Raw genomic sequence first — 15045 nt, 5'->3', positions numbered from 1 at the left:
ATAATAACTTAAAAGTTAAAGTTTAAATAATGGGGTTGGGGATTTAGCTCAGTGGTAGAGCGCTTGCCTAGGAAGGCGCCAAGGCCCTGGTTCGGTCCCCAGCTCCGAAAAAAAAAAAAAAAAAAAAAAAAGTTTAAATAATGACGAGTTTGCAATTATTATTATTTTGGCCACAGACCTGGGAATAGGGGAAACTGGAAACTTTGGGGAACAACTGTAATTTTTAGTTCTTTGTGGGATGTGATTGTTCTTTTGAATTTGATTTGGCAGTGATTATACGATGTCCTTTTTCTACCTCCTTTTGAATTATCAATAAAAGACTGGGGCAGGAGAAAGGCTAGAGAGCATGAGGGAGAAAATGTGAGAGTGAGTGAGGAGGGAATGTGAGCTGTGTATGAAGAGCGTGTGTGAGAACGAAAGGGTAAGGAACAGAGGTGTGCATGAGTGTGGGAGTTTGAGAAAAGAAAACCACAATAAAAAACGCAGAGTGCACAAGAGAGTGCAGAGTGTGTGCAGTTGTGTGTGTGTGTGTGTGTGTGTGTGTGTGTGAGAGAGAGAGAGAGAGAGAGAGAGAGAGAGAGAGAGAGAGAGAGAGAGAGAGAGAGAGAGAGAGACTCCTGTGTCGAGGGCTGGACCCCAGCAGTTTACTCAGCATCTGATGAGAAGATAATGTGATTTTTTTCCAGATCTTTACACGCTGGGTTACACTGATGGATTTCCCTATATTGAACCCTCCCGGCAGCCCTGGGATGGAGGCAGCTTGGTCGTGGTAGAGGATGTTTTTTTTGTGTGTGTGTGTTCTCAGATCTGTTTGTGAATATTTTATTGAGTATTTTTGCATCAATGTTTATAAGGTAAATTGGTCTGAAATTCTTTCTTGGTTGAGTATTTTGGGAGGTTAGGTATTAGGGTGACTGCGGCCTCATAGAACGAGTTCAGCCGAGTTTCCTCTGTTCTTTGTGGAGCAGTTTGGGGAGCATCGCTCCCCTTTGGAAATAATGGTAGAATCCTGCACAAAACCATCAGGGCTTGGGCTTTCTTTGGTTTGGGAGACTTCTAACTACTTTTCTCCTTCCTTTGGGATAATAGGGCTGTTTGAATAGTTTACCCGATCTTGATTTTATTTTGTCAAGAGGGTTCTGTCTAGAAAATCATCCATTTTGTTAAGATTTCCCGATTTTTAGCGCACAGGCTTTTGAAACAAGACCTAATTTTTTTCTTAATTTCCGCAGTGGCAGTTATGTCCCCCTTTTCACTTTTGATTTAGTTTATTTGGGTCCTGTCTGTCTGTCTTTCAGTTGGTTTGGTCAGGGCCTTGGTCATCCTGCTGATTTTCTCAGAGCCAGGTCTTCGTTTTGTTGATCCTTGTATTGTTATCTTTTTTAGATTGGCCTGACTTCTGCCTGGATATTGATTATTTCCCCCATCTCATCTTCTTCCTTGTGTTTGCAGTTTTTAGAGCGTTCAGATGAGCTTTTAAACTGTCCGTAGGGGAACTCTCTAATTTCTTTATGGAGGCGCCTAATGCTCTGTCCTCTTCACGCTGCTTCTGTTGTTTCCCATAAATTTGGTTATCACTGAAGTCTGGAAAGTCTTTCATTTCTTTCTTTTTTCTTTTTTTTTTTTTTTTTGGTTCTTTTTTTTTTTTGGAGCTGGGGACCAAACTAGGGCCTTGCGCTTGCTAGGCAAGCGCTCTAACCACTGAGCTAAATCCCCAACCCCTCATTTCTTTGCTTCCTTATTTCTTTACTCAGTCACTAGAGAGCACTGAGTAGAGTTGTTTCGTTGCACGACTGTGTGGGTTTCCTGTTGTTTCTGCTGTTGACGTCCGGCTTTAACCCACGGTGTCTGAAAAGGCAGAAGGCGCTGTTTCGAATCCTCGTGTCTGTGGGTGATTGATTTCTGACAAACAGGAGGAGGCTCACGAGGTGTTGAGAAGGAGGAATATTTGTCTGTGTCTGAACGAAATGTTCTGTAAACATTGTTCGGTCCATTTGATTCGAAACATCGTATAGGTTTATCATTTCTGTTTACTTTTGTCTGGGTGACTGGTTGATTGACGAGAGCGCAGTGTCAAAATCCCCCACCATTGCTGTGTCAGATTCAATGCGCGGTTCAAGCAATGTTTCCTTTACAAATGTGTGTGTCCGTGCGTTTGGAGCATAGATGTTCGGCTGATGCCATAGATGCCCTTGTTCCTTTGATGAATAGGAAGTGTCCTTCTCTGTCTCTTTTGCTAAATTTTGGTTGAAAGTCTACTTCATTAGGTATTAGAATGGCTCCTCCAGTTTGCTTCTTGAGTCAGTTTTCCTAGGAAACTTTTTTTCTAGCTCTTTACTCTGAGAAAATTTTCTTTATTTCTTGTGTTTCTTGTGCAACAGAATGGTTTTCACAACCATTCTGTCAGCCTCTGTCTTTTAATTGGGTAATTGAGTCCATTAATTTTGTTGACAGATATTAATAACTGTGACTGTTAATTCCTATTTTTTTGTTGGTGATGTTGTGTGTGTGTGTGTGTGTGTGTGTGTGTGTGTGCGCTCGTGTGCGCTGTGTGTTTTCTGCTGATATGTAAATTACTCATTTCTTCTGATTTTATGGTTATTGCATTCCTTGGGTTGTGGTTTTCATTCTAATTCTTTCTTGTAGATTTGTGGATAGATAGTAGTTAAATTTGGTTTTGTCTTGGAATGTCTTGGTTCCTCCGTCTACAGTGACTGAGAGTTTTGCTGGGTTTAGTAGTCTAGGTTGGCATGCGTGGGCTTTTTGAGGCTGCGAGCCGTTTGTCCAGGCATTTCTACCTTTCACAGTCTCCGCTGAGATGTGTCGGGTGCAATTCTGATAGGTCTGCCTTTGTGTGATACCCGGACTTTTTCTCTTGCAGCCTTTAACATTGTTTCTGTGTTCTGTGTATTTAAATTTTTGATTGTTATGTGGTGGGTGGTTTTCTTTTCTGGTCCGATCTAATTGGTTTTCTGTATGCTTCATGTATATTTTTAGGCACCTCTTAATTTAGGTTGAAAAAGTTTTCTTTTAAGATTTTGTTGAAAATATTTTTCTGGTCCTTGGTGCTGGGATTCTTTACCCTCTTCTATTCATATTATTCTTGGATTAGTGCTTTTCATAATATTCCAGATTTTGTGGATGTTTTTTGCCAGAAATATTTGATTTTTTGACTGGTGTTCAATATATATCTGCTCATCCATTCCCGTGTCCCCGCACTGACATTTGCTTACACTGGGGGTCGGGGGGGGGTTCGAGCCTTGGCAGGACCAAGGACGTCTCTCTACCCACTGGTGCCCAACAAGGCCGTCCTCTGCTACAAATGCAGCTGGAGCCATGGGTCAGTCAATGTGTGCTCTTTAGATGGTGGGAGCTCTGGTCGGTTGCTATGGTTGTTCTTATGGGGTTGCAAAACTCCTCAGGTCCTGTAATCCTTTCTCTAACTCCTCCAATGAGGACCTCGTTCTCAGTTCAATGGTTGGCTGTGAGCGTTTGCCTCTGTATTTGTCAGGCTCTAGCACAGCCTCTCAGGGGACAGCTCTATCAGGCTCCTGTCAGCATGCACTTCTTGCAATCCCCAATAGTGTCTGGGTTTAGTTACTGTATGCATATGTGGCAGGCTCTGAATGGCCACTCCTTCCATCTCTGCTCCAAACTTTGTCTCCATTTTTCCTCCTATGAATATTTTTTGTTCCCCCTTCTAAGGACTAAAGCATCCACACTTTGGTCATCCTTCTTTTTGAGCTTCTCGTGGTCTGTGGATTGCATCTTCAGTAATTTGAGCTTTTGGGATAATATTCACTTATTAATGAGTGCATAACATGTGTGTTTTTCTGTGATTGGGTTACCTCACTCAGGATGATATTTTTTAGTTCCATCCATTTTCCTATGAATTTCATAAAGTCGTTGTTTTTGATAGCTGAGTAGTATTCCATTGTGTAGATGTACCACATTTTCTGTATCCATTCCTCTGTTGAAGGGCATCTGGGTTCTTTCCAGCTTCTGGCTATTATAAATAAGGCTGCAATGAACATAGTGGAGCACGTGTCTTTTTTATATGTTGGGGCATCTTTTGGGTATATGCCCAGGAGAGGTATAGCTGGATCCTCAGGCAGTTCAATGTCCAATTTTCTGAGGAACCTCCAGACTGATTTCCAGAATGGTTGTACCAGTCTGCAACCCCACCAACAATGGAGGAGTGTTCCTCTTTCTCCACATCCTCGCCAGCATCTGCTGTCACCTGAGTTTTTGATCTTAGCCATTCTCACTGGTGTGAGGTGAAATCTCAGGGTTGTTTTGATTTGCATTTCCCTGATGACTAAAGATGTTGAACATTTCTTTAGGTGTTTCTCAGCCATTTGGCATTCCCCAGCTGTGAATTCTTTGTTTAGCTCTGAACCCCATTTTTTAATAGGGTTATTTGTCTCCCTCTTGATGTCTAACTTTTTTGAGTTCTTTGTATATTTTGGATATAAGGCCTCTATCTGTTGTAGGATTGGTAAAGATCTTTTCCCAATCTGTTGGTTGCCGTTTGTCCTAACCACAGTGTCCTTTGCCTTACAGAAGCTTTGCAGTTTTATGAGATTCCCATTTGTCGATTCTTGATCTTAGAGCATAAGCCATTGGTGTTTTGTTCAGGAAATTTTTCCAGTGCCCATGTGTTCCAGATGCTTCCCTAGTTTTTCTTCTATTAGTTTGAGTGTGTCTGGTTTGATGTGGAGGTCCTTGATCCACTTGGACTTAAGCTTTGTACAGGGTGATAAGCATGGATCAATCTGCATTCTTCTACATGCTGACCTCCAGGTGAACCAGCACCATTTGCTGAAAATGCTATCTTTTTCCCATTGGATGGTTTTAGCTCCTTCATCAAAGATCAAGTGCCCATAGGTGTGTGGGTTCATTTCTGGGTCTTCAATTCTGTTCCATTGGTCTATCTGTCTGTCTCTGTACCAATACCATGCAGTTTTTATCACTATTGCTCTGTAATACTGCTTGAGGTCAGGGATGGTGATTCCCCCGGAAGTCCTTTTATTGTTGAGAATAGTTTTCGCTCTCCTGGGTTTTTTGTTATTCCAGATGAATTTGCAAATTGCTCTTCCTAACTCTATGAAGAATTGTATGGAATTTTGATGGGGATTGCATTGAATCTGTAGATTGCTTTTGGCAAGATGGCCATTTTTACTATATTACTCCTGCCAATGCATGAGCGTGGTTCTATATAAGCAGGTCTGATGAAAGTGGTTGGAGAGGTGGATGGACAGTGAAAGTCTGGGGGACAGCAGTCCATCCAGTGCAGCTTGGTTTGCCCTAGAGACTGAGGGTGGGTGCGGAATGGTTTCATAGAGGAAATCTAACCTATATGTTTCTGGATCAGTAGGTCTGATCACAATTATGTTTTCATTCATTCATTCATTCATTCATTCATTCATTCAGTTTTTAATGTAACAAAATAAAGTATAATAAAATTAAAACAAAAACTGTCATGTTAAAGTTGAGCAAGTCAAACCAACAGAAAGAAAAGAGCCCAAGAGAAGCCATGATAGTCAAGGACCTACTTATTCACACACAGAGGAATTTCATAAAAACATTAAACTGGAATCCGTAATACATAAGCAGAGAGCCTGGTGCAGATCCATGAGGGACCTCTCAATGCTGCATCAGTCTCTTTGAGTTTATATAAACTTTGCTCGTGTTGATTTACAGGGCCATGTTTTCTTGATATCTCAGGTTGATAAAGACCACTCATTTAGGGCTTAATGTTGCAAGGTCTTTCACGCTGTGCATAGTGTCTGTCTGTGAGTCTCTTTATGTGTTCCCATCTGCTGCAGGAAGAAGATTCTGATGATCACTGAGCAAGGCACTCATTTATGGTTATAGTAAAATATCATTAAGAATAATTTTCTCACTACATTTTTTTTCTTATTTGAGAACAGTGTTATTTTATTTTATCCTAAGTCTCTGAATTATCTTGTCCAATTTCTTAGTCACCCAAGCAGTGTTGGGTATGGGATGCATCTCATGAAATGACCCTTGAGTAAAGTCAGTCACTGGTTGGTTACTCCCACATGCTTTGTGACACCATTCCCCCATAAAATCTTGCAGCCGGTATACAATTGTAGCTGAAAGTTTTCTGTCTGGCTTTGTGTTTATATTTCTTTTAGTCTTGGCAACAACCTGAATTATAATTTCAATGGTTTCAAAATTATACGAATGAATGAATGTATTTAACTTCTCATATAAATTTCCAAAACTCATTTACTCATATATTGTTTAGTTTACTTATTTAAATTACATTCAATGCAACACTTTTATAAAGTGTTTTGTGAGTTTTGATGTGTTTACTTTAAAGCATGTCTGAACAGAAGATATCTACCAACCTCTGTTTAGTGTCTGTTAATTGTGCATAAGAAACATCTCCACTGAGAGCACTGTCCCAAGGAATTTTCCGTGCTAACACACCTGGGAGAGGGATAAATGAATGGTCTGGTGGAAAACAATGTCTCCAATATTTGAGGCTGCATACAGCAAGCACATAGCAGTACACTCACACACCATGGTGGATACTTCCTGCTACTGGCTGTCGGATGTAGGTTCCATGGCACTTGTGTCGACTGTAGAAGTAAGTAATGAGATTCACGGTTGACTATGTACTGTGGACAACAGTTTCTCTGTTCTCTAAAATCTGACAGATGTAAATGAATCTTTTCACAATTTCACTCCACTGGACAATGTAAAAACAAGGTAAGTTAAATAACACTTTGTTTCAAAATCCAGGAGGTCTCAAGGAAGGTAGAAACATCGATGGATACTTGTATATATTATATACATATTATATACATATTATATACATGAATGGCATACAATGTTTTACCTTGGGAAACCTGGAAAATTAGAAATACTTTGTTCAGTAGTTTTAGAAACAACTAGTTCACTGATTTTTTCTCAATCTCTTTATCTTAAATTTGTATTAACTTGAGTAAGTAGAGTCTTTGACTTGTATTGAATATTTGAAGAAAGTATTGTCTTTATTTAATTGTTACATATACCATAGGAATCAGTTTTGAGTAAATAATTAAAGGTTCTGTGGTAGAGTCTCCATATGGGTGGGTAGACGTGGTGTGTGTGTGTGTGTGTGTGTGTGTGTGTGTGTGTGTGTGTGTGTGTGTGAGAGAGAGAGAGAGAGAGAGAGATTTCATTTATATGTTTTAGGGTCAGACAAAAAGTGATTAATGTGCTTTGTCTTTAACTGTAAATATCTAACAAATGTCATGACTTAAATTAAATAGCAAATGAGGAAAACTAAGTATGACCGAGAGACACCAGAATAAACAGATGAGCTGATGTTCAAAGATCTTGGGAGATGAATGCAGTCTAGAAATCATTAAAAAGACTAAATTTTGTGAGAAAATAGAGCTCTGTAGTAAAATAAAATAGAAAGTTTTTTAGAGCAGAAGACACAAAATAGATAAATGAAGCAAAAGTAGATGAATATGAGTATGAAATGAAAAGAATGAGATATTATAATATAATTAAAGAGCAGAGAGGTGTTTTAGAGTAAATCACAAGTCAGAAGTATCTGTGTGGTTGCTCAATAAATATCAAGAGAAATGAAATGGCCAAGGAATATTCCTGCATTAGTTAAGTCAAAGCTAAGCTTGTATAATGTAAACATTTGTATAATACAAAATAAATTAAGTCAACAGATAATGGGGGATCACCACTCTTGTATTCCATTATAGTAAACTCGAGGAGAATTTATGTATAAATAGCCCCTTTAAAAGCTTTAAGAGCAGTCAATGGCTTAACAAATTAATTGTGAATATAAAAATGCTAAATAAACAATACACGTCTTACAATGTAATTGATAGTATGTGAAAACAAATTATTAAAATTTTGTTTTAAACACAGTGAAATTCTTTGTATGTGGATTGGGTGGGAAAGAGAGAGAGAGACAGGGAGAGACGACGTTTATGCACATGCAGAAGACAGAGGGCAACCTCTAGTGTTGTGCTTCAGAAGCCATGGACCTTGCATTATGAGACAGGGTCTCTCACTGACCTGGGGTTCAGCAATTGGCCTGGTGTGGCTGACCAGAAAGTCTCTGTCTTTTTCTACCACCCCAGGCCTGAGATTACACACACCACGCCCAGCTCTTTTCAACCCAGGTGCTGAGTACTGACCTTGAATCCTAACAAGGCTTGCATGACAAACACTTACTGCGCTTTCTCCCCAGCCCAGTGTAATTTATTTCACATTCCATTTTCAATTGTAAAAGAAATTAGGTCCAGATTTTTTCTGAGTTCAAATTGTTTTACAATAAAACCATGAATGATGTCAGCTAAGTGACCTATGTAGGTGTCACCCTCATTCATGAAACACACCTAGGCTACAGTGAGTTTACAATTCCGGACAATTGTATTGAGTTTTTATCTATAAAGAGCATTACAAACCTCAGAACTAAGTGGCATAGGAACACAGAGTGTTGGGACATAGATTAGAAAATTAAATTTGTTTGTGTATTGTTCTTCTCTTTCAGGTGTGAAGCACCTGTCGTAGTAGCCTCAATCTATCAGGTGGGACTATTCAAGAAAAGAGTTAAGATGGTGTGGAAGTGAGAGAATAATTTACTAATTCATCTACTAAAGTCACTGAAATGTTCATTTACTAATCAGTCCGTGGTCTTACACTACCAGACCACGTTCTTAAGGTAACTAAACACAGTTTTTACTTTCTCTTCTTCATGAAATTGTCAAAAGCGACTGTCAACACGAAGCTGTTGATAACTGAACTGTGAATTCTTCCTTTCAGTTGTGCGCTAGCCATCGAGAGTATGAAGAGTGACAGTAATTTTACCTAAGTACTAATCACCCTCTGTGCTGAAGACTCCAATAAACTTCCAATCTCCTTAGTTCATCTTCCATTCACCTCCAAATGACATTTTACTCGCCACATTTAGGTAGTTAACTATTCATCACTATGCTCTGCTAGTGATTAGCAAGGCCTAAATAGTAAAATAATTAACGTCTTAAATGACATGGTAAGATATGGAAACTATAGATTCCTAATTTCAAGAGTCCATAGAAAACACATGTGGGTTTTCAAAACTTCTCATTGCTTAATGGAGATGCTGATGACTTTCCTGATGCCAATTAACTTCAGTTAAAAATGTATCTGAAGTGTGTGGAATTGGCCACTGGGAGATGTGCTAACTCCTTCTTCATCAAAGTGTGCTAAGTTGTAAGTTAGACATTTCAGTGTGACGTTCCATGTAATCTACTTTGGTTATGCACAAATCCTTGCTACTGTTTTCCTGCCTCCTCCTCCTGTTCTCTCTTCACTGTCGTGAGCTCCTTTACTCTATTGTTCATATTTTAGAAATCATACAGAGTTTGTATCTACAACACCAGATTATTTCGCTCAACACAAACATCTCCAGCTCCATGCATTTCCTATGATGATATAATTTTTTCTCTAATACTGAGTAAAAATTTTGCATTCATCTTTTATTCTCTTTTATTGGTGCATTTTTTTGCCTTTGAGCCAGTGCCAGTCAGTATTTGTCATTATAAATTATGACTGCAGTTAAAGCAGATATTGTGACGTTCCTATTGTTTTTTCTCTGCTTAGGAATTGTTTGGTTATTTCATTTTCCACAGGAATTTGGAGACTGCTATTCTATTTCTGTGAAGAATGTCATTGGAACTGAATGGGTATTGTATTGAATTTGTACATTGCTTTTAGCGAGATGCCACTTCCATACCATAAATTCTGCTGATCTGACAAACATGAAATCCTTTCTACCTTTTACTGTATTCCAAAGTTTCTTTCTTCACTTCTTGAATTTTATATTGTAAATGTCTTTAATTTTATATCTAGGGAATTCTTTGAATGTTCTTGTCTTTTTTGCTTCTCTTTTGGGAATTTGTTGTTTTGTTTTGTTTTTATAGCAAATCTAATGTGGAGAATGCCACATAGAAGCAGCATTCCACCTTAATTACAGTTTGGAGATGGGAAATATTTCTCCAGAAATATCCAACTAGGGAGGGTAGCCACATTGACCAGCTCCAGGTTCGATTGGGAGAGAATCTCTCAATGAGAAAGACGAAAGAATGATCAAGAATGATTTCCTATATCAAACCTCATCTTCCACCCTCACACTCCTGTGCGCCTACACTCTTACACCACACACATCTGCATCTACACACATTTGAACATCTTTGTGTGAACGCACACAAAAAGAGAGGGGGTTGAATAAGAAAAAAAAACCATATTTTCTGCGTGTGCAGATTGCGTTGTTCTACATTTTATGGTGTTTATCATATGTAAGAATGTTCTGGTGGAATCTTTAGCACTTTATAATTATGGGATTTTATTATCTGAAAAATAGTTTGATTATTTTCTATTCCCATTTGTATACTGTTTTGTACTATCTTTTCTTTACTGATCTGGCCAAGATTCTACCCACAATGTTCAAAGTGACAGAAAAAATTCTTCTTTTATGTCTTGTATTATGGAAGATGCTTTCAAATTTTCCAAGTTTAGTATAATATTGTCTACTTATTTGCAACATTGTAGCCTTTTTATTCAGTTGGATTAAGGTATAGTATTTTTGCTGCCTTTTTTACTTGTGTTACTAAGAGACATAATGTTTTTGTCAAAATTATTTTATGCATTTATCGAGATAATGATGTGATTCCGACCCTTTATTTGTGCTTATACGTCATATTATATTGATTGCGTTATATGTTGAGCCATCTTAAGTTTCCCACAGTGAATCCCACTTGATCGTGATGTTTGTATTTTCTCCTTTTTGCTTTGTTTTGAGCCTGTTTGAGTATCAGGGTATTCCTAGATTCACATGACATATTTTTTAGTCTTCATTTCTCCTTAGTTAAATACTTTGAAGAACATTGGAAATGGTTTGTCTCTTAAGATCTGTCAGAATTTATCAATAAATCAATCAGTCTTGATCTTAGTTATGTTGGCAAATTTACCGTTTTGCTCTCGCTTTTATTGACCACTTTAGTTTTTCATTTTGAACCTTGCTTCAGCTTTGTCTGCTCATAGATGTGGTTTGGATTTCTTGAGGATTTTTCAACTTATAGGAAATTATATTTCTGCCCATTTTTATTATCTCTTTTCTTCTAATAATTTTGATATTTGTAGATCTTGTTTATTTAAACTTTTATGTACCTTTATAGGTAATTTACTTACAGCACATTTGTATTTGTTTAAATGCAGATGAACAACAGCTCTAGTCTCATAACAGCATTCATTCTGTCCGTTTGGCTAATGTTATATTGTATTCCTTTTTTTTCATGTAATTTTATGAAAAATTAACTTACTTCCTAAATTCTTCAATAATAACACTCATCATTTAATGATATGTTGTTTAGTTACCATGTTTAATATAATTTCTCCAGATGCTATATTTATTGATCTGTAGTATATTCCATTATAATCTAATAAGATACAAGAGATTAGTTCTTTATTTATTTCCATGCCGCTGGGTAGTGGGGTGAATGTCTGTAGTCCCAGTACTCACAAGGCAGAGGCAGGCAGACACTGAGGATGATGCCAGTCAGGACTACAAAGAAAGTTCCAGAACATCCAGGGTTACATGGAGAAGCCCTGGCTTAGCAGGGGAAGACGGAAGCCAAAAACAAAACAAAACAAAAACCAAAAAAAAAAACAAAACAAAAACAAAAAACAAAAAACCAAACACAAAACAACAACTAAAATAAAAAGCATGCTTTTTTTTCTGTTTGATTTAGTAAGAATGTGTCTTTAGTGGGTTTTTTGCTTGTTTGCCTTCTGTTTCTTTGTTTTATTTTCTTTGCCTGAATGATCTGTTATTGATAATGTGGTCGCCCACTATTATGTTAGAATCTGTTCATCTCTTTGGGTTCAATACTCCTTACTGAACATGGAGATGCCAACGTTCCCTGTATGATTCATTACTCATGAATTTTAGGCCCTCCTTTTGGATGATACAAAGGTATCCTTTCAATCACTGATATTATTTGCTTTTAGAACCAATTTTTCTTGTAATTTCACTTTTATTCTGTTTGCCTTTGAAAATGGGATGTGTTTGTTTGTTTATATGAATAATCGCTTCCTGTATCTCATTCCAGTCTGGTAGTCTCTGCCTTTTAATTGGAAGATTGAGATTATTAAGTCTGACTTAATTATGAAAGGTATGTACGACTTCCTATTATGTTTACACAAATGTGTAATGTTTGGTTCTTCTGTAATCTTTATACCTTACCATTGAGCTGCATTCTTTTCTGTACATTCACAGTCATGGGGTTTTATTGTTCTTCTTTGTTTTTATCTGTGGGTAGAATTATTGATAGAATCTTCTGTTGCAATGGCATCATAATCAGAGATTTCTTTATTGTTTATAATGGATTTCTTGTACTTTGCTTATGAATAATAAAGAGCTATTCTGGACAGAGTGACCTAATATGGTAGAAATTTTAATTAAGGAGTTGAAGTACAGCATGCTTGGCTTTTAGAGGTTGTGTTATTAAAGGTAGAGTTTGTCTTTTAATTTTTCTTATTATTTAATTCATGTCTATGTGTGCTCTTGGGGGTCCACACAGGTACAGAAATGGGTGTTTTATTCTCTGGACCTGGAGATGTGGGTGGTTGTGCTACACTCATCACAGGTACTGGGAATTCATGTTTGGTTTCCCAGAAAAACAGTAAGCGTTCTTCAGCCTTGAGTAATTTCTCCAGATCCCAACATCAACCAACTACGCTATTTCATGTATTCATCTTTGCATGTGACTGTCACTTCTCTCAGTTTCCAATAACTTTTCTTTACTTTATATATCTACCATTTTAAATTAACACAGCACTTCTAAACAGCAGGTAAAATATACCAAAGAAGAATGGCTGTATCCAATGAAAGCCACCCGAAAGAATTCATCCTCCTGGGCTTCGCTGACCACCCGTGGCTGGAACTCCCGCTCTTTGTTACTCTGCTGATCACGTACCCCATGGCTTTGATGGGGAACATCGCCATCATCCTGGTGTCCACCTTGGATCCTCGTCTCCACAGCCCCATGTATTTCTTTCTCACAAATCTCTCCTTTCTGGACATGTGCTACACCACAAGCCTTGTGCCTCAGATGCTGTTTAACCTGGGAAGCTCCAGAAAAACCATCAGTTACGTTGGATGTGTTATCCAACTCTATGTCTTCCACGTAATGGGAGGCACGGAATGTCTGCTTTTGGCTATCATGTCCATTGATCGCTACGTGGCTATCTGCAGACCTCTCCACTACACCCTCATCATGAGTCAGCGAGTGTGCGTCTTGTCAGTGTCTATCATGTGGCTGACTGGAGTGATCTTTGCTTTTTCAGAGGCTACACTTACATTACAATTGCCATTGTGTGGCCAATATAAACTGGATCACTTATTGTGTGAAATCCCCGTTCTCATAAAAACTGCCTGTGGGGAAAAGGAGTTTAATGAGCTGGCACTTTCCGTGGTGTGCATTTTCATCCTGGCTGTTCCTCTGTGCTTAATTCTTGCGTCTTATGTTAATATTGGTCGTGCAGTACTTAGAATTAAATCTTCTGAGGGAAGGAGAAAAGCCTTTGGGACATGTTCTTCTCATCTCATTGTAGTTTCTTTATTTTATGGTCCGGCCATAAGCATGTACCTTCAGCCTTCTTCCTCCATCACAAGGGACCAACCCAAGTTCATGGCTCTCTTTTATGCAGTGATAACTCCTACACTGAACCCCTTCATCTATACCCTGAGGAACAAGGATGTAAAGAGTGCCTTACAAAAGCTACTGAGAAGCATCTTCAGTTCAAAGTGAAAGTTGTTTGGCATTAAAACTAATAATTTTATAATAATTATATTGTAATAATTTTATATTGGTTTCTCTAATAATGGTCATATATTCCAGGTTCACAGATTACGGTCTTCTTGCCGGATTTTTCTCATTTCTAGTATCAGAGCATTGTGAGTTTTGTTTATGAATTAGGATGAAGTCTTTTACATTTAAATAAAGAATTTCATGATATATTAAAATATACAAGCAGGCAAGAACTATGGGTAAATGTTTGATTCTTTTTCAAACATAGCTGGTATAAGTCTGGAATCAATGAGAAAAACGAAGGTGACATTGCTAAGGAAGAACAGCCCAGAGACATTTCTGAGACTAAAGTGGAACACTTAGATGCGCCTTTGAAATTTAACATGAATCAATAAGAGAAAAAAATATTTTCTGATGTAAAACAAGTGAATTATATCAATAAATAATGAGTATATTTTTGATGAAATTTATTTTAGAGGCAAGTGATACTCAAGATGTATTCCAATACAAATTGAAATTTCTACAATTTAGTTGTTAATCTATTCCCCGAAACTTAAAACTATCATATAAAATTCTTTATAATTTGTGAAATAAAATTTATTAATTTGATGTTGAAATTTTGATATTTTAAGTCATTTTTGTTGGAGCATGTGTCAGCTTTGTTGCATCGATCTGACCAGGAGAGAGAGAGAGAAAGACAGAGGAGAAAATGGGGAAGAACGGAAGGAAGTGAAATCCTCAAGGCTCTGACCCAGTGACCCACTTTCTCCATTTAGGCCCCGCCTGCCAAAAGTTCACCAGCCATAACGCAAGGGACTCTTTATTATAATAAATCCAGTTTTCTAAGCTTATGTTTACATTATAGTAGAGGATAGAAGAGAACAGGATAAACTCCTGAGAGGAAAACAGCTACAAACTAAAAATATATACAGGAAATCTATCCTTCAGAATTGAAAGGGCAGTAAAGCATCGTTCAGACAATAAAACCAAAAAATACAAAATCAAACAAAACAAAACAAAACAAAACAAAACAGGGAAATCACACCATCAAATCCCTACAATAACCAGTAAGTCCTGTACGAGAAATAAAAGGATGATAACCACTATTACAAAAGCACATGCAGGGGTTGGGGATTTAGCTCAGTGGTAGAAGCCCTGGGTTCGGTCCCCAGCTCCGAAAAAAAGAAAAGAAAAAAAAAAGAAAAGAAAC

The 15045-nt window shown here is 37.7% G+C and overlaps 1 protein-coding gene across 1 annotated transcript; it reads left to right on the top strand.

Annotated features, from left to right (window-relative positions):
* The first annotated feature begins 339 nt into the window (after window positions 1–339).
* Window positions 340–14065, top strand: LOC116887265 (olfactory receptor 2B11-like). Its single transcript, XM_032888832.1, has 6 exons — window positions 340–360; window positions 687–854; window positions 8537–8707; window positions 9657–9710; window positions 12135–12197; window positions 12877–14065. Exons 5-6 carry the CDS (start codon window positions 12191–12193, stop codon window positions 13833–13835), a joined length of 966 nt encoding a protein of 321 aa, XP_032744723.1. The 5' UTR covers window positions 340–360; window positions 687–854; window positions 8537–8707; window positions 9657–9710; window positions 12135–12190; the 3' UTR covers window positions 13836–14065.
* The last annotated feature ends 980 nt before the right edge of the window (window positions 14066–15045 follow it).

This window comes from Rattus rattus, chromosome 18, assembly GCF_011064425.1.
Source record: "Rattus rattus isolate New Zealand chromosome 18, Rrattus_CSIRO_v1, whole genome shotgun sequence".
In the NCBI taxonomy this organism is placed as follows: domain Eukaryota; kingdom Metazoa; phylum Chordata; class Mammalia; order Rodentia; family Muridae; genus Rattus; species Rattus rattus.
Note: the sequence above shows the minus strand (reverse complement) of the source record. Positions and strands in the feature narration are given on the sequence as shown.